Source organism: Salvelinus namaycush, chromosome 23, assembly GCF_016432855.1.
Source record: "Salvelinus namaycush isolate Seneca chromosome 23, SaNama_1.0, whole genome shotgun sequence".
NCBI classification, from domain to species: domain Eukaryota; kingdom Metazoa; phylum Chordata; class Actinopteri; order Salmoniformes; family Salmonidae; genus Salvelinus; species Salvelinus namaycush.
This window is the reverse complement of record NC_052329.1, coordinates 39,867,539-39,886,047: the sequence shown is the minus strand read 5'-3', so window position 1 is coordinate 39,886,047 and position 18,509 is coordinate 39,867,539. Positions and strand designations below refer to the sequence as shown.

At 46.1% G+C, this 18,509-nt stretch overlaps 1 protein-coding gene and 1 non-coding gene across 2 annotated transcripts in view; both read left to right on the top strand.

Moving 5' to 3' along the window:
• grik4 (glutamate receptor, ionotropic, kainate 4) overlaps positions 1 to 18,509 on the top strand; it is a 175,696-nt gene that overhangs the window by 142,779 nt on the left and 14,408 nt on the right. Inside the window, exons 10-12 of the mRNA XM_038961883.1 lie at positions 4,345 to 4,452; positions 13,802 to 14,005; positions 17,478 to 17,591. Of these exons, the coding sequence (XP_038817811.1) occupies positions 4,345 to 4,452; positions 13,802 to 14,005; positions 17,478 to 17,591 (426 nt within the window). The remainder of the gene's footprint in view (positions 1 to 4,344; positions 4,453 to 13,801; positions 14,006 to 17,477; positions 17,592 to 18,509) is intronic.
• LOC120018989 lies at positions 12,574 to 12,626 on the top strand. Its single transcript, XR_005472286.1, has one exon. It is a non-coding gene; the product is annotated as a U7 small nuclear RNA (small nuclear RNA).

Below are 18,509 nucleotides of genomic sequence, written 5' to 3'. Positions count from 1 at the left end.
GTGGCTCTCAAAATGTTTTGTTAAAAGTAAGACAGGTCACATTGACGAGGGAGGACATTGAACTGTTTAGATTGGCAGATAAATTGTATGTACAGTACATGTATCAAATTGTCAAAGTTTGGCCCGAACAGCTAAAGAACCATCATTTAAGGTTTTGTTAACCCACTGGGCTAAAGCCCAGGCATTAGCTCTGGGAGCTTACATGAGTTTTCAGGTATCAGGCAAGGAGTCTAATAAGACAAGCGTAAGGTAGTTCAAATCAAATGTTATTGGTCACATACACATGGTCAGCAGATGTTAATGCGAGTGTAGCGAAATGCTTGTGCTTCTAGTTCCGACCGTGCAGTAATATCTAACACGTGATCTAACCTAACAATTTCACAACAACTACCTTATACACACAAGTGTAAAGGAATGAATAAGAACATGTACAAAAAAATATATGAATGAGCGCTGGCCGAACGGCATAGGCAAGATGCAGTAGATGGTATAAAATACAGTATATACATATGAGATGAGTAATGTAGGGTATGTAAACATTATATAAAGTGGCATTGTTTAAAGTGACCAGTCATACATTTATTACATACAATTTCCATTATTAAAGTGGCTAGAGATGAGTCATTATGTTGGCAGCAGCCACTCAATGTTAGTGATGGCTGTTTAACAGTCTGATGGCCTTGAGATAGAAGCTGTTTTTCAGTCTCTCAGTCCCTGCTTTGATGCACCTGTACTGACCTCGCCTTCTGGATGATAGCGGGGTGAACAGGCAGTGGCTCGGGTGGTTGTTGTCCTTGATGATCTTTTTGGCCTTCCTGTGACATCGGGTGGTGTAGGTGTCCTGGAGGGCAGGTAGTTTGCCCCCAAACCACTTCTGTCACATAGGCACACTAGTATATACAGTATATGTACGCCATGATCAGATCAGATCTGGCTTGTGTGTGTTTTGTGTGTGTGTGTGTTTAAAGTGTGTGTTTATTGGTAGGTGGACGGTCTCACTTGTGTCTGATCTCTACAGTGTTTGTGCAAGCTGCTGTGCGCTGCATTCCCTATTGTCATAGCTAGCTGAGTTGAGCAGGGGGCCACTCTCAGAGCAGTTCCTCCCTGTTGGCGGATGCCTGGGATCTCTTCCTGCTCTGAGCCTCCCACATATCCACGCACTCGCACAAATGTACACACACACACACACACACATACTCAGCCCCTCTATTTCTGTCTCGGCAGCCTGTGCTGCCTCTCAGTTACCCGTCCTTAACCGTCTGCCCTTCTCCTCACTCCCCTCTGCTCCGCCGCAGACCGCCCGTGCCTGGTGGTGCATCGCTGAGCGTTTGCCTTCCACCACGACTGTCTACAGGGGAGATGCACTTGACAACTGATTGCACAAGCTGATTGCTGAACAACGTTCTGCAAGATCCCTGCAAGGTGCACATGTTCTTCTCCTCCCCTCCCCTCCCCTCCCCTGCCTGAATTCCCGGAAGCCATCGGCAGCTAGCGCAGCGTTGTTACACCCCTGTTTGTATTCCATTTGTGTGTGCAGGGTGCTGCCTCTCTCGTTCTCGTGCACCATGGAGGAGTACAACAAAGAGGAAATGGAATGTAAGATCTTTTGATCATAATCTCAGAGGAGAAATCTGATTCCGGGAGTCTTTCGTTTTTTTGTTTTTTGGGGTGGGGGGGGGGGGGGGGGGTTGCGCATCAGGAGTTCACTCTGGGAAGAATAGTAAACTTTCAGATGGAGTCTCTGATTATGTTAATAAGCATGTGGAAAGGATTGTCTGAAAGTTAGCCTTGGAAACGTGTCTCGGGAAGCTCAAAGTCTTGAGAAAACAGTAAATCAGCAGGAATACTGTGAATGTATTGTATGCATCACCTTGATTACACAGTTTTTGTATGATATGAATCAGTATTTCACAAATAGATGCCAGTTGCTTCCAGATGATTCATAATATATACCGAACAAAAATATAAGCACCACATGCAACAATTTCGACGATTTTACTGAGTTACAGTTCGTATAAGGAAATCAGTCAATTGAAATAAATTCATTAGGCCCTACATGAATGGGAATACAGATATGCATCTGTTGGTCACAGATACCTTGAAAGGTAGGGGCGTGGATCAGAATACCAGTAGTATCTGGTGTGACCACCATTTGTGTCATGCAGCACGACACATCTCCTTTGCATAGAGTTGATCAGGCTGTTGATTGTGGCCTGTGGAATGTTGTCCCACTCCTCTTCAATGGCTGTGCGAAGTTGCTGGATATTGGCGGGAATTGTAACACACTGTCGTACAAGTCGATCCAAAGCATCCCAAACATGCTCAATGGGTGACATGTCTGATGAGTATGCAGGCCATTTTCAGCTTCCAGGAATTGTGTACAGATCCTTGCGACATGGGGCCGTGCATTATCATGCTGAAACATGAGGTGATGGCGGCAGATAAAAGACACAACAATGGTCCTCAGGATGTCGTCACAGTATCTCTGTGCGTTCAAATTGCCATCGATAAAATACAATTGTGTTCGTTGTCCGTAGCTTTTTCCTGCCCGTACCATAACCTCACCGCCACCATGGGGCACTCTGTTCACAACGTTGACATCAGCAAACCGCTCACCCACAGACGCCATACACGCTGGTCTGTTGTGAGGCTGGTTGGACGTACTGCCAAATTCTCTAAAATGACATTTGGAGCCGGCTTATGGTAGAGAAATGAGCATTAAATTCTTTGGCAACAGCTTTGGTGGACATTCCTGCAGTCAGCATGCCAATTGCATGCTCCCTCAAAACTTGAGACATTGTGTCATGTGGCATAACTACACCTTTTAGAGTGGCCTTTTATTGTCCCCCGTACAAGGTGCACCTGTGTAACGATCATGGCTGTTTAATCAGATTATTGATATGCCACACCTGTCAGGTGGATGGATTATCTTGGCAAAGGAGAAATGCTCACTAACAGGGATGTAAACAAATGTGTGCACAAAATGTAGAGAAATAGGCTTTTTGTGCATATGTAAAATATCTGGGATATTTTATTTCCGCTCATGAAACATGGGACCAAGACTTTACGTGTTGCGTTCCTATTTTTGTTCAGTATACTAGAAAGGATGGGTTTAGTGCATAGGGAGGGCATTGTTATCGCACAGCCTTCAAGAAGCAATTTTGAGCACGCAATATGTACTATATAAGGCATATATGCCATTTAGCAGTCAGCGTCAATGCTTTTCTACAATTACTGTCACTGACAATCCATACTTTAAATCAGTATCGAGGATTTTTGACATTTAAATGCCTAGGCTATTATGTGTCAGTCAGTCAAATATAGGTGGTATAATGATATAATGGTATAATGGTATCTCACTGCTTTGTACTGCGTGACAGTGAAATGTAATAGCTACATAGTCAAAAAATCTATTTAGACATGCACATCTTCACACACACACACACCAAACACACACATGCACACAAACATACACACACACACACACACACACACACACACACACACACACACACAGACACAGACACAGACACAGACAGACAGACAGACAGACAGACAGACACACACACACACACACACACACACACACACACACACACACACACACACACACACACACACACACACACACACACACACACATACAAATACACACAGCCACTCTAATGCAGCCAGCCACTCACCGGCCAGGGATCGATTGGTAGGGGATGATAAATTAACCAACACCTCAACAAAAGACGTTAAGCAGAGAGCCCAATGAACCATGCTGCTTTGTAATTACAACACCAAACGAAAAATTAGGCATGATGTAGCACCGACATGTGTGTTGGGGTGGGGACAGGCAGGATGGGATGATCATACAAGGCCCTGCAGGACGTGTGCAAGGAGAAGTGGTGGAGGGGCGCCAGCCGAGCTCTAATGAGGACATTGGCTCGCTTCAGAGAATTGTGTGTAATTGAGCTAAAGAAAGCATTCTGTTGTCTCCTGATTGAACACATGCCCCAACGTATTTCTTCAAGGAGCAGCATTGTGTCTTTTGTCCTTTATCTCGCGCTCCCTTTTCTCTCCCTCTCTCTTTTCGCTGTCTCCCCCTCTTAAGGCTGACCTTAAGAGGGGGAGACTGGCTTCGGTGACACTGGTTACAGCTCAGAAGAGAGAGGACTGTCTGTTGGGCTAGTTTGATAGGCTGCTTGCTGACTGGCCCTTTGATGAACTCTCTAACAGTTGTTTTCTCTTTCTCTCTCTCTCTGTGCGTGCGTGCGTGCGTGCATACACCTGCGTGTGTGTTGGCATGTGCATTGGCATACGTGTGTGTGTGTGTGTGTATCTATATCCCCCTAGCAGATTGGCCAGTGGCACTCAGAGCAGGGCCTGTCCATGGAGAGGAAGCTTCCATCAATCAACGTGACAGACACTCTCTTCAACACCACGCTCACCATCACCACTATCCTGGTGAGTGAACCGTCACGGCAACCCACTCCCAATGACACACGTTCCGGACACTCCACTTGGCTTGGAATGGAGAGAGTGGTAGACATTCAAGTGCAGTGGGGTAGTATTCCTCCATACCACACCGTCACACTCAGAATGACATACGCAGGACATGCAAGTGTACACTCCACGTTTACAATAGAGAGAGTGGTAGATAATAAAGTATCGTGGCGTGGTACTTCACCGGAGTAAATCACGCCACCCTGTCACACCATCACACCGGCACACTGCAAATGACAGATACTGTATGTGCTGGATCACCCACTTGGTTTAGATATGGAGAGTGGTTGAAAATAAGGTGTAGCGGGGAGGTATTTCCACATGGCACCTAAAACTGTCCTGTCATTCATAGAGTTGACGTCTCTGCCTTGGCGGCGAAAGGCAGGTGGCCCAGTGGTTAAGAGCGTTGGGCCACTAACCGAATCCCCGAGCCGGTAAAAAAAAATCTGTCGACGTGCCCTTGAGCAAGGCACTTAACCCTAATGGCTACCGTAAGTCGCTCTGGATAAGAGCATCTGCTAAATGACTACAATGTAAATGTTGATTTGCCCCCCCCCCCCCCCCCCCCCCCCGACTCTGAAGGTTTCCTTGATGTAAATACAGTCTCATCCTCTATATACACTCAGGAAGGTGTATTGCTGGTGTGCTTAGCGGGCTGAGTTGTAAATACTCTCTGTAAGGCTATACGCTTAGCAATTAAAGATGCCATCCGTGTGGCAGTTGACAGCCTGTTATTTGGCAGCAAACTTCCAGCATGGAGGAACGAGGCTATTGGTCAGGGGAGTAGATGAAGCTCTTCTCCTCTCCTCCCATTTGCACACCCTGCAGGGAGATCCTCGCTCTTTCATTGAGCTAGGCCTCGCTGCTTTTCTGCAGGCCACTGAGGACTGTGGGAGTTTTTAGGACGGAAGAACACTGGGGTTCAATATAGCCATTCGTACAACGGATTCTGATTGGCTGAAACAGTGTTCGAGCTACGCTGGGGTTCAATAGAGCCACGCTACTACTGGCTAGCCCAGCTAGCGCTTGCAGCAGTGCTGATTGGGCGCGTGCATTATGGTTAGCCAGAGAAATCCAAATTGTCCTCCCTCCCACCACTACTCGATGAATCAAAAGACAAGCCCAAAGTATCTTGTAAGGAGAGCCCAAATGCCCGCAATGTAATTCGCAATGTCACACTTACTGGTTAAGAGTGAAGTACGAATAAAGTGTGTCTGTGTTAACCGGCGACTTGAGAAAAAGGTCTCATTGAGAATGATTGTGGATTCAGGTGGAATGGTTCGGTTGGTTTCACCGACCGTGGGGGGGCTTCTTTAACAAATGAGAAGCTGTTACAACGGTGGCTGCGAGAGAGAGATTGGGGGGGAGAATTGCGGCGGGCCGATCGAGCTGCTACGTGTTAATTTCGCTAGATATAGAGTCGTCCAGGCGAATTTCAAAAGCCACCGAGGAGCAATTTCGTCGCTATCACAACTCATTCATCACGCCGTGATTGCTGTGTCGTGCTTTATCTCTGCCGGTGGGGGCGGGCTAGGCTCTACAGTCTTGAGTGGCTGCAGCGTGGAACGGCACCAGGAGGATTCATCCTGCACCTGTGGGTCTACCCCTCCTTCAGATTGTTCCAGTACAGTTCCGCATCACTGTCACTGTGGCCTCTGTGCCTCCGAGAGCCGACGCAATACAGCAAACAACCTCCCCCACCCCTCTGGGGGGGGAAATTATCTAATTGATTTTGAGCCTCTACAGATGCCAAACATTACCTTGTAATCTCTCTGTTTGTTACCGATGTTTGGTTTTTCCATTCCTTTGGATGTTAGTGAAAGAAATACATGCCATAGCTCTTCCGCTGTGCCACCAGGAGAGGTGGTGTTTCTGAACTCCTGGTTGCTCTGGGAAGATAATAGAGACTCTGCTGTCAGTTGATTTGTTTTAAAGTCATTTTTGATTGGCTGGCTCAGGCCTCTTTAGGAGGGAGAGTGTCACCTTCAAGCTTCAGACCACAGTCACATGGTCAGTGAAGTGTAGTGTACCCCTAGTGTATGGTTGTTCAGGAGGGTCAGGGTTGATTATTCCCATCATCCTCTCTGCTCAGTCGGTGTGAGCAAAGATGGCCACCTGTCAAGGACGGACCCAAAGCACTGTACCTGATGCAGACCTGGGGTCAAATAGTATTTAAACCTTTAAAGCTGTGGAATCCTTAATGGATAAACTGACCACGTCCATTTGGGATATTACAGCAACAAAGAAATTACTGCAAACAACGAACACTCCCCCCCCCCCCCCCAGAGATACAATAGAACATCAGCATACAGGTAACTGCCAAAATCATGCAAACACTTGATTAAATGAGGGATAAAAAAAAGTATATTGAAAGCATGTGCTTCCACGCAGGTGTAGTTCCTGAGTTAATTAAGCAGTGAACATCCCATCATGCTTAGGGTCATGTATAAAAATGCTGGGCAGGCCATTATTTTGTCTGTCATGGCTATGCCACCATAGGACGACAAGGCCCCCCATCCACAGGGGCACGAGTGGTCACTGAACGATTTAATGTGCATAAAAACGACGTAAACCATAAGCTATGGCCGTCTGTCACCAGATCTCAAACCTATTGAACACTTATGGGAGATTCTGGAGCGGCGCCTGAGGTAGCGTTTTCCACCACCATCAGCAAAACACCAATTTATGGAATTTCTTGTGGAAGAATGGTGTCGCATCCCTCCAATGGAGTTCCAGAAACGTATAGAATCTATGCCAAGGTGCATTGAAGCTGTTCTGGCTCATGGTGGTCCAACGCCCTATTAAGACACTTGGTACGTTGGTTTATTTTGGCAGTTAACTGTATGTACTGCAATTTTTTTGGACCAAGATGCACAAAGCTCCCCAACTCTGCTTCGTCAATAAATAAATAAAATAATTACGACCGTGGGGTGAACAGTGTTTCCCCATACTGCGAATTCCATCTTTATGCATTTGCTTGAGTCTACTCGGAGTCCCAGATGGGCAGGCGTTTGACTTTTGAGACTATATCATTGGTTCCATTGTGCCAGTCAAGCTCAATCAAGCACAGCTAAAGTATTCGAAACAAAGACATGTCCTTGTTCCAGAACAGCAATACCTGAGAGCGGATGAGACGGTGGCTTTTAGATATACTGTAGGCCTTACTTACATTATTACCTTGTGAGAGATAAGTGTCATTCAGAAGTGTTGCAATTCTTGACACACTTACCGGTGCGCCTGGCACCTACTACCATACCCCGTTCAAAGGCACTTGCCCATTCACCCTCTGAATGGCACATATTACACAATCCATGTCGCAATTGTCTCAAGGCTTAAACATCCTTCTTTAACTTGTCTCCTCCCCTTCTTCTACACTGTTTGAAGTGGATTTAACAAGTGACATCAATAAGGGATCATAGCTTTCACCTGGATTCACCTGTTCCCGAGTGGTGCAGCGGTCTATGGCACTGCGTCTCAGTGCTTGAGGTGTCACTATAGGCGTCACTACAGACACTTTGGTTTGAATCCAGGCTGTATCACAACCGGCCGTGATTGGGAGTCCCATAGGGAAACCATTGGCGTCGTCCGGATTTGGCCGGTGTAGGCCGTCATTGTAAATAAGAATTTGTTCTTAACTGACTTGCCTAGTTAAATAAAGGTTAAATAAATAAAAAATATATAAATAAATAAATGGAAAGAGCAGGTGTTCTTAATGTTTTGTATACTCAGTGTATATTTGAGCTGTCAGTTCGCTATAGGCTCAGGACCTCATAATTGTATTTGCTGGAGGATGGGGGGTATTGCGAGGCTAGGGGGTTGTGACTGCTCCTTGAACCAGACCTGGGTTCAAGAAGTATTTGTTTTCTTAAAAAAAAAAATGTTGCATGTTTGATTGAGCATGTCTGGAGTGCCAAATGGATGATGTTTGCGACTTTTGAGACTATTCCATTGTTTCCATTGTGCCAAGGAAGCTCAATCAAGCATAGCTAGTGTTTCAACTATAGTGAATACTATTCGAACCCAGGTATGACTTGGTACACCTTCAATATCGAGAATTGTCTGACTGTCGTGTGCAGTCGATTGTTTAGGTTTCTAGGCTCAGCTCGGGGGTGATGTTTCCCACTGGTACAGATCTAGGGTCAGCTTTCCCTCCCCCAATCCTAACCATAACCATTATTGGAGAAAATGCACCTGGCATGGGTAGAGTAAGGTATTGTGGGGGGGGGGGGGGGGGGGGCATGGAACACTGGCAATACTCAGCTGGACACAACCTGACTACTGGCAATGGAGACGAGATGCTGAGATGCTGCATTTCTTCATAGCTTGGAATTCACTATTTCATAGATTTGTCTGTGGTATGTTACAAAAGGTAGATACTATTTTCCTGTGATTTCAATGAATGCTTCTGACATTGGTGTATGTCGGGTAGATCGGTAAGCATTCACAAACAGTGAAGAATTATGCAACATTAGGAGTTAGATGTGACAACATTCCAAATTACCTGTCATGTTTTCCACACGGCACATCGAGCGAGAGAGAGCGAGAGAGAGAGCGAGAGAGAAAGAGAGAGAGCGAGAGAGAGAGAGAACAAACTGTGACTGACACAAAGTTCAGAAAAGCTTTCACTATGTACAGACTCAGTGAGCATGGCGTTGCTAGTGAGAGAGGCCGCCATAGGCAGACCTCCAGCTATGTGCCCACTGCCTACAAAATGAGGTGGAAACTGAATTGCACTTCCTAACCTGCTGCCAAATGTCTGACCATATTAGAGGCATATTTCCCTCAAGATTTGCAACCTGTAGCCACAAGGAAACGGCAGCCAGTGGAGCACAAAGACCATCGTATTTCAACTATTTGCTTATTGCTACAACACTGTACATAAGACAATAGTATATATTATTTTCAAACTCTTGTGAGTTTAACGTTTACTGTTCATTTTTGATTGTTTATTTCCCTTGTAGAGAGAGAGAGAGAGAGAGAGAGAGAGAGAGAGAGAGAGAGAGAGAGAGAGAGAGAGAGAGAGAGAGAGAGAGAGAGAGAGAGAGAGAGAGAGAGAGAGAGAGAGAGAGAGAGAGAGAGAGAGAGAGAGAGAGAGAGAGAGAGAGAGAGAGAGAGAGAGAGAGAGAGAGAGAGAGAGAGAGATCCCCCCCCCCCCCCCCCCACATTATTGATTAATGTCTAGGTTTTACTCCCATGATTGATGGGTCAGAGCCAGCTCTTAATTACATTTTTCTGCAGGTTTTTATTTATTTATTTAACAGGGCGGGTCACCGTTGAGACCAGGGAGCCCTGTGAACATGAACATACACAATAGAATTGACTACAACATCATGTAAAATCACAACAGCAATAAATACAACGCCATCTAAACTGTCCAACGGGGAACAGCGAGTCGAACTTCAAGGTGGTCTTCAGGCAATTCCGTGAGCTGGGGGTGTGAAAACGAAATGCATTTTTCCCGAACTCAGTGGAGACCAGAAGTACCTCCAGAACCAGCCAATCTCCAATGAATACATGAGCTGAGGTAGTTAACCAGGTCACCAACTGAGGATGTTCTTCCCCACCTCTATATAGTGTCCTAACAGTGGGGGATATTGGGGAGATAAATATAGAAGTACTTTGCCTTCCTTTCACACTCATCAATCAACAAGTGAGAGCTAGCTGAGAAATTACGGGCCGCATTTAATTAAGCGGAGCTGCCCACTCCTCTCTGTCGCCGGGGGTGTGGAGACCTATTAATTGAATCCAGAAGGTTTGTTTATTCGTTTCCAAGCTTTCTCCCTTGAAACCCCCGCCGTGTAATGTACAACTGGCCCGTGAAATGCTACTCCTTAATAAGCCCTAGTTTGGGAGGGTAAGGGGAAAGCGTCCGTCCGGCTGCAATGGTTGAGCGCTTCTACCACCAGGCTGCTGCGAGCGATTAAATAATTTGCATTTATATTGTGCTTTCCCGCGTGGCGCCGCATAACCACAGCAGAGGTGTCAACTCTGGGGCAGAAAGGTAACATGCGTGGCTGTTTAATAAGTTAATGAATGGAGAGGATTTGCATTTATAGAGTGTCACTGTGCTCTGACTCGGGGCCTTTCGTTCTTTCTTTCTTTCTGTACTTTTCTTTTTTAACAGGCAGTCCAGGAGCTCTCCTGCGTGCATACATTTAAAGCGTCCGCCGGTTTCTCCCTCCATCTAATACTGATGAGTATGTCCACTAAAATACATTCCGTGACCGCAGATATGAGAAGGCTAGGAAAACCCCGGAGAAGTCTAGGAAAACTCCGTTCTATTATCCCTATTGCCATTCTCTTATCGGTGTAACACAAAGTGGTGTGTGCACTGAAAACTCCAGCGAGGTGGAGGGGGGCGGGGGGTAGAGGACATGGAAGACTAATCAAGTTTAAAATAAACTGGTCCGGTAGTACCACAGGTACAAGAACTGTTGTTGCCATGGCGACAGGATGGTCAGTGGCGGTGTGATGTGTCCTCTTTCAGGTCTCTGGTTTTCCACTTTGTGTCATAATGGAGGGACGCGCACTTCATTCTGTGAGATGAATCCATCTCCCGGTCACCAGTCAACACAAACACCACCCCAATAGAAGTATGACAGAGCAATTGCACTGTTTGCCTTGTGTTCCATCTATATTTCTCCATGTCAGACAGTGTGATTTTTCTCTCTCTCGACTTCAGTATAAAGCTCACTGTTACAGAGGACAGGTTAAAGAGGCTACCTGTTACAAGGCTGGCTTCACTCTGTAAAACCGACATGTTGCGAAGGTGACAAGTCCTCTCCAACAATGTCATTAGTAGGCTCCCACATAAAAAAATACTAGAGTTTACTATAGAATTCTGTAGTGAACTGTAGTATACTGTAGAATACTATACACTGTAGTATCCCTCAATCATGTGTAGTACTTACTATAGAATGTTGTAGGATACTCTAGAATACAAAAGTAAACACTACCAGTATTATCAGCAAAAATATTAGCAAAAACACTGCAGTCCGCAAGAACACAACTTTTTTTTTTACTATAGTAAATATTGCAGTATTACATTTGCATATATCCTGCCCATTCCCCTCCCCCATATCCCAATTTGTGCCACCTGTAAGTGTCACGCCCTGACCATAGTTTGCTTTGTATGTTTATATGTTTTGTTTGGTCTGGTTTTGTTTGGTATTACATTTGCATATATCATTTGCATATATCCTGCCCATTCCCCTCCCCCATATCCCAATTTGTGCCACCTGTAAGTGTCACGCCCTGACCATAGTTTGCTTTGTATGTTTATATGTTTTGTTTGGTGTGATCTGAGTGGGCATTCTATGTTGTATGTCTAGTTTGTCTATTTCTATGTGTTTGGCTTGATATGGTTCTCAATCAGAGGCAGGTGTTAGTCGTTGTCTCTGATTGGGAGCCATATTTAGGTAGCCTGTTTTGTCTTGTGGGTTGTGGGTGATTGTTCCTGTTATGGTGTTCCTGTGTTTGTGTTAACCTTATGGGACTGTTTCGTCTTCGTTCATTTGTCGGTTTATTGTTTTTGTTCGTTGTTTCTAGTATCCTTATTAAAATGGATAATCATCACGCTGCATTTTGGTCCTCCTCTCTTTCGCCCGACGAAGATCGTTACAGTAAGAAACCTACATATATATTGTGTTCCTGTCACGATCGTCTGAAGAAGTGGACCAAAGCGCAAGCGTGGTCAGCGTACATTTCTTTATTTATAATGTCACCAACAAAAACAAGAAACAACAAAGCGACCGTGAAGCTTACGAGGGCTATAGTGCCACTAACAAAGATAACTTCCCACAATAACAAAAGGGAAAAAGGCTGCCTAAGTATGATTCCCAATCAGAGACAACGATAGACAGCTGTCCCTGATTGAGAACCATACCCGGCCAACCACATAGAAACAGAAAAACATAGAAATAAAGAAACTAGAATGCCCACCCTAGTCACACCCTGGCCTACCCAAAATAGAGAATAAAAGCCTCTCTATGGCCAGGGCGTGACAGTTCCCTACAGGTTATAGAAAAGAGCAGACACCCCGAACTATCTGTTCCGACCCCAGTCCTACCTACAGGTTATGGAAAATGTACTCTTTCAGCATTTCTCCAGTAGGTTTCTTCAAGGAGAAAGCCCCCCACTTCTATGTCAAAGATAATAAAACAAAAACACTTTACTAAAAACTACAGTAATGTCTACAAAAATGACAGTAAATAATACAGTATACTGTACTACAGTCCGCAAAAACACTACAGTAAATACTACAGAATACTACAGTCTGCAAAAACACTACAGTAAATCCTACAGTAGACTACAGTCTGCAAAAACACTACAGTGAATACTATAATATATACTATTATTTTTTACTACAGTATTTATACTTTAGTAAACGGTAAATACTACAGTATACTACAGTAAATACTACATTATTCACTGTAGTGTTTTTGTGGAAACACTACCGTGAATACTACAGTAAAGTCCGTGAAAATACTACAGTGAACAGCAGCAGTCAAGATTTGATGCACGCTTTATTAATTTATTCTCCAAAAAAAGTAAGCACATTTAGTCTTTTAGCTAGGGTGGCTGGCGTAAAATGTGGATCCCTGATTGGTTGATGAATCTCTCTTAACCCCCCAAATTTAAATCATTGAGCTGCTTGCTCAACATTATGAAAAAAACGAATCGTAAATTATGAACAAACAGTCGGCAGAGGTGCCAGACAGAGACAGGACAGTGGCAGGTGCCCGAGTGCTTTTGTTCCTCCCCGCCAAGTACGGTGGTAAAATGAATTGATGCATATGTAACCTTAGATATATGCTCATTGGCTCCTATTTAAAAACGAATGACCTCTGGTGAGATAGTGTCCACTGTCCAGACAGACAACTTGCTAAAATCAACTTGACCCTACCTGGGGCGGCAGGTAGCCTAGTGGTTAGAGCGTTGGACTAGTAACCGAAAGGTTGCAAGATTGAATCCCTGAGCTGACAAGGTAAAAATCTGCCGTTCTGCCCCTGAACAAGGCAGTTAACCCACCGTTCCTAGGCCTTCATTGAAAATAAGAATTTGTTCTTAACTGACTTGCCTAGTTAAATAAAGGTAAAAAAATTAGAAGTCATGACTGAGATGATGTTATGCTATGCTACACTAGGTTAGGCTATATAATTTTTGCGAACTCGGGGGGCTGCCCCAGCCGGGACTCGGGTCCACCTTAAACGTTACGCCAAGAGGTCCGAGGTTGCTAGGTATCGGGTTAAGGTCGCCACACTGTCATGGCGTTCTACATCTGCTCTGCTACATCTGTGTCCCTTCGCAGGAGAACCCTTACGTGATGCTGCGACCGAACCACCAGGAGATGGAAGGGAACGAGCGCTACGAGGGCTTCTGTGTGGACATGCTGAAGGAGCTGGCGGACGTCTTGAAGTTCAAGTACCATATCAATCTGGTGGGGGACGGGGTGTACGGGGTATCGGGGACCAACGGTACCTGGACGGGCATGGTGGGAGAGCTCATCTCCAGGGTAAGAGCAACAGCGTCCTATAGTCAACCTTATTAATAGGGCCAGGAGTTTTTCCCGACCACATGACTTGATCAGGAAAACTCTGGGCCCTACCATCACCGTCCATATCCCTACCATTTACCCCCCTCTACCACTTCACAGCATAATGCCACTCGGACTATAGACCAATTCATAAAAATTCAATCAAATGGTATTAATGTAGCCTTTTTTAACAGCAACATGTCACACAGGGCTTTATAGTAATCAGGACTATTTACAGCCAGATCACCCCTAACAAATCCCTTGGTGTGACACAACTCATACTGTCTGTTCGTGAAACAATGGAGAGTCTGTCGTCACGGAAAATGTGTACACGACCATTGTGCGCTGTCTCCACAATGCTTGTGTACTTATTTTTTGGTCAGGAAAGCTCTCCGTTGCGTTACAACCGTTATGCCAAATGCGTTGCATCAGTTGTACAACTTTAGTGTGTATGGGGCCTATATGTGGGTGTTATGTGTGCAGACATACTGTGTCTCCGTGGACTCCAGAGTCAAACGATTCCATCTGATACGTGATAGGCTGAGTGTCTCGTAGTGAAACATGTCCCCAGTGATGTGATCGAGAAAAGTAGTGCCCAAAGCAATTGATTGATTTTTTCACATTCAGAGCATTCTACAGTAAGGGGATGTAACCATGCAGAGATGTGATGAGGAGGAGGAGGAGGAGAAAGAGGAGAAAGAGAAGAGTAAGAGAAGTAGTAGGAGTAGCGTAGGGGAGGAGGAGGAGGAGAACAAGGATGTAGAGGAGGAGCAGGACGAGCAAGGCTGTTAATTAGTCCAGATAATGCCCGATCCAGACGACACAGAGTCTTGAGTCGCGCGTCCCAAATGGCACCCTACTCCCTTCATCGCGCACTACTTTTGACCAGGGCTCGGGTCAAATAGTGGGCCACTTGGGACGCGGCCTTGGCTGTGTTCCGTTCACCCTTCCCACTCGGACACAGCTCATCTGTCCTAATGAATCTCCATTAGCCCTAGCCACCCTTGAGCGGACACACACAGCACAGAAATGCCTTTAAAAGGGCCCAGCTAACCAGGAGCTGGTGATGCAAAGCCATTAAGGAAATAAAGAAAGGATTGCCTGCTCTTATTATTGTATCAATTTGTCCCCCTGCAAGTTGTTTCTGGTTTGGTGACCTTGAGGAGGTCTCCACTCTGTCTAATTGCGCCTCACACGATACTGCTACGGAGTGCCGGAGTACCGAGGAACGTCGGAGAGGGTGAAGGTCGAGGCGAGACAGAGCGAGAAGGTGTGGGATCACTGGGTCCCTGCCTCTGAGCGCCACTCTCTGGAAAGACCTTCAAAATGGAAAGGACAATAGAGGAGAAGACTAGAGAAGAGGAGAAGGAGAGGGAGGAAGAGAGGGCGAGAGAAGAGAGGTTGTACTGCAGCTAGCCTATAGTGGCTAACAGGGTTAACACAGAAAAGTAGAGCGAACGCTGGGAGAAGAGAATGTATGGCCCAGCTTTCCACAAGCTTCCTATGCAAGGCTACAGTCTGCTAGCTGGGGACGGGGGCTTTACTTTAAGCAGCCATAGAGACGGAGACAAAGCCCTAGCGGGAAGATGAAATGCCACGTACAATGGGGAACCTCTAACTCAATGCATTATTCAGCAGCTGTAGGGACGGCTTAGATTTTCTTTTCCTATCTCTTTTTTTTCTGGGGCACAATCTTATGATTGAGCGAAAGTGGAAACAAGTGTGGTGGCATGGGGAAAGAATACAACGATGCATTATTTAAGAGCTGACTTCATACAGTTTGTTTTCTCTATCTATCTCTCTCTCTCCGCCCAGAATACTTTGAATAGCTGTTAGAGTCCAGTAATCAATATTAATATTCAATAGATGCATCAATATTTCAGCAGCCGCTACGGTTTCATGTTTCTTTTTCAGAAGAGGTGTGACTTCTTTCTGTTGTGGATTTCTTTTGCCTAGATACTTTTTGTTGTTGCGTTGGGGCTTGCTGGGGGGTGGCTAAATGCCTGGTTTTGCTTGTTCATTCAGAGCTGTTGTCAGTGAAAACACTGTAAAACAACCACTAAAAAGCCTTCCGGACTTTGTTCACCACCGTGTTAACACATGGAGCTCTGTTTTGGCTGTTCAAGTTATTCTGGACAGGACTGGCCAACTCCTTCACGGGCGTGTACTCAAACAGACTGAAGCTGTGAAAAGCCTTCCCCTGCACCCCCCTCTCTCTCAGTGTCTCTCTCTCTCTCTCTCTCTGTTCTCAACTGCTGCTCTCAGATCAAGGCAAAGGCATTATGATAGGCAGAGTCCTCATAGGACCACCTACTGTACATTGAAAAGTGTATGATACCCACTTGACAGGGTACATTAAAACATAACAAGACCCTACAGCTATACTACTGTCTATACTGTGTCTCAAACAAAGTTAATATTCTTGATTGGTCCACATTTGTTTGCTAGTTAATTTATTTTGTGTGTCAAGGTGCACTGTGACCATAATGGCATGGCCCTAACTGATGATGGGTGTGCTATCAGAGCAAAATATTTCCACAGATTCTTTTGGACAGAGCCTTCTAGCCAAGTTAACAGGGGGCACACTCACTTGGCCCGACAATCAGAAAAGGGGCTGATGGGTAAAACAAACAAAAAAATAAGGTCATGAATGCTGACGGCCGGATCCAGCACTGTAGGCAGGCAGGCTCTCCTCTCATTTAGAGTTGAGCTCTGACAATCCTCTTATTTTCCAACTGCGAAAGACAAAGAGCAGCATAGGGTTGCACTGGGTCCCAGGAGAGATGAAAATCCCTTGCAGATGCACTTTGTAGCGTCGGATGATTAGTGGGATTGAGCAGCCACTGCCACAGCCCTACCATGCCCAGTAGCACTGACTGACCGGCTGGCAGGCTGGCTCGGCCTGGCTGGCTGGCTGGCTCGGCCTGGCTGACTGGCTGGCTCGGCCTGGCTGGCTGGCTGGCTGACTGGCTGCTGTGTCAAGTGATTTGTCATAACAATCTGCCCTTCGCCTGCTTGCAAAAACATTGCACTCTGTGTGTCTCAAATGGCACCCTATTCCCTGTATAGTACACACATTTTTACCAAAGCCCTATGTGTCCTGCTCAGAAGCAGTGCACTACATATTAAATAGGGTGTCATTTGGGACGCAGGCCCTCCCCTTTGTTCTACACTCTGTTCTCCCTGGTGTCCTGCGTGAATCAGGTCTTGGACACAAAGCCAATGGTGGATTATGCTACATACTGCTGGCAGACTATGCATCACGGACAACAATGGCAGCACAGTAGGTGTGGAATTACGCTAGTCGCCTACTTACTACTTACTTTCCATGCATTTCCACCACCACAACCCAACTTTTGCTACTGTAGATTTACATATCTGTGCATATCTGAATGGTTGGTGTGGTGTATGTGTGTGTGTCTGTGTGTGGGTGCGTGCGTGTCTATTCCAGAAAGCGGATCTGGCCGTAGCGGGGCTCACCATCACCGCAGAGAGGGAGAAGGTCATCGATTTCTCCAAGCCTTTTATGACCCTTGGAATCAGCATCATGTACCGTGTGCACTTGGTAAGACTAACCTCTGACCTCTCTGACCCCTACAAACACACCTGGCTGACCCCTGACCCCTACAAACAGCTTGCGCCGACCCCACACCCCAGGCACCACGGGAGTCAGTGGACCGTGGCTAATGACCTAGCGGCCAATCATCAGCCTCGGTCTGGGAGCCGGTTCAGCCCCTCTCCTCCTCTCACTACATCCCTCTCCTCTCTCTACCTCCGCCAGAGTAACAGATGGTGTGCTCTGCTCCGTGATATGCTGGTGTGAATCGACCTTTCATTCCCAATCTCACTTCTCCTCTTATTTTGAATGGGATCTAATTCGCACCAATAACAGCCCTGAGCCCTGCGTATAGAACAAGACCCAGGCAACAGTTGTGGAAATCCAATACGGCTGTCTCTATGTTTTAACACCAGCCAACCATTAATCAAAGCCCTTCCCCCAATATCCAAGGTGACACGCTGGTATCTCCTTTGGCCACCGGCCGGATGGAGCCGCTTTGGACCGAGCGGTGGCGTGTAAAAACATTAATATGGCGTCCCAGTAGGGTATTTACTCACAGCCGCCCCTGTCCCCCCATCTGCGTCCCTCCCCTTTTCCTTGGTGCTAATAGGTGTAGCTGCCAGGAGAGAGGCTCCATTGGGCCAACAGTTGGTCAAATGAATCGATAGCAGCAGGTGCACAGTAAGTGGGCTGCCGTATCACCTCTATGGCGGGCTGCTGCTACTGCTGACGTGTTGGAACATGCTCACCGGCGTGTTCCTGCGAGCTGACGCGGCGTGGAGGAGGAGAGGGGAAGCCCACACACACTGCAGTGCAAGATTGACACACACACACACACACACACTCCTACTGCCCTAACAATGCAGGCACAGACAGACAGAGAGGGGGAAGGATAGAGGGATGAAGACCATGCGTAAGGTAACT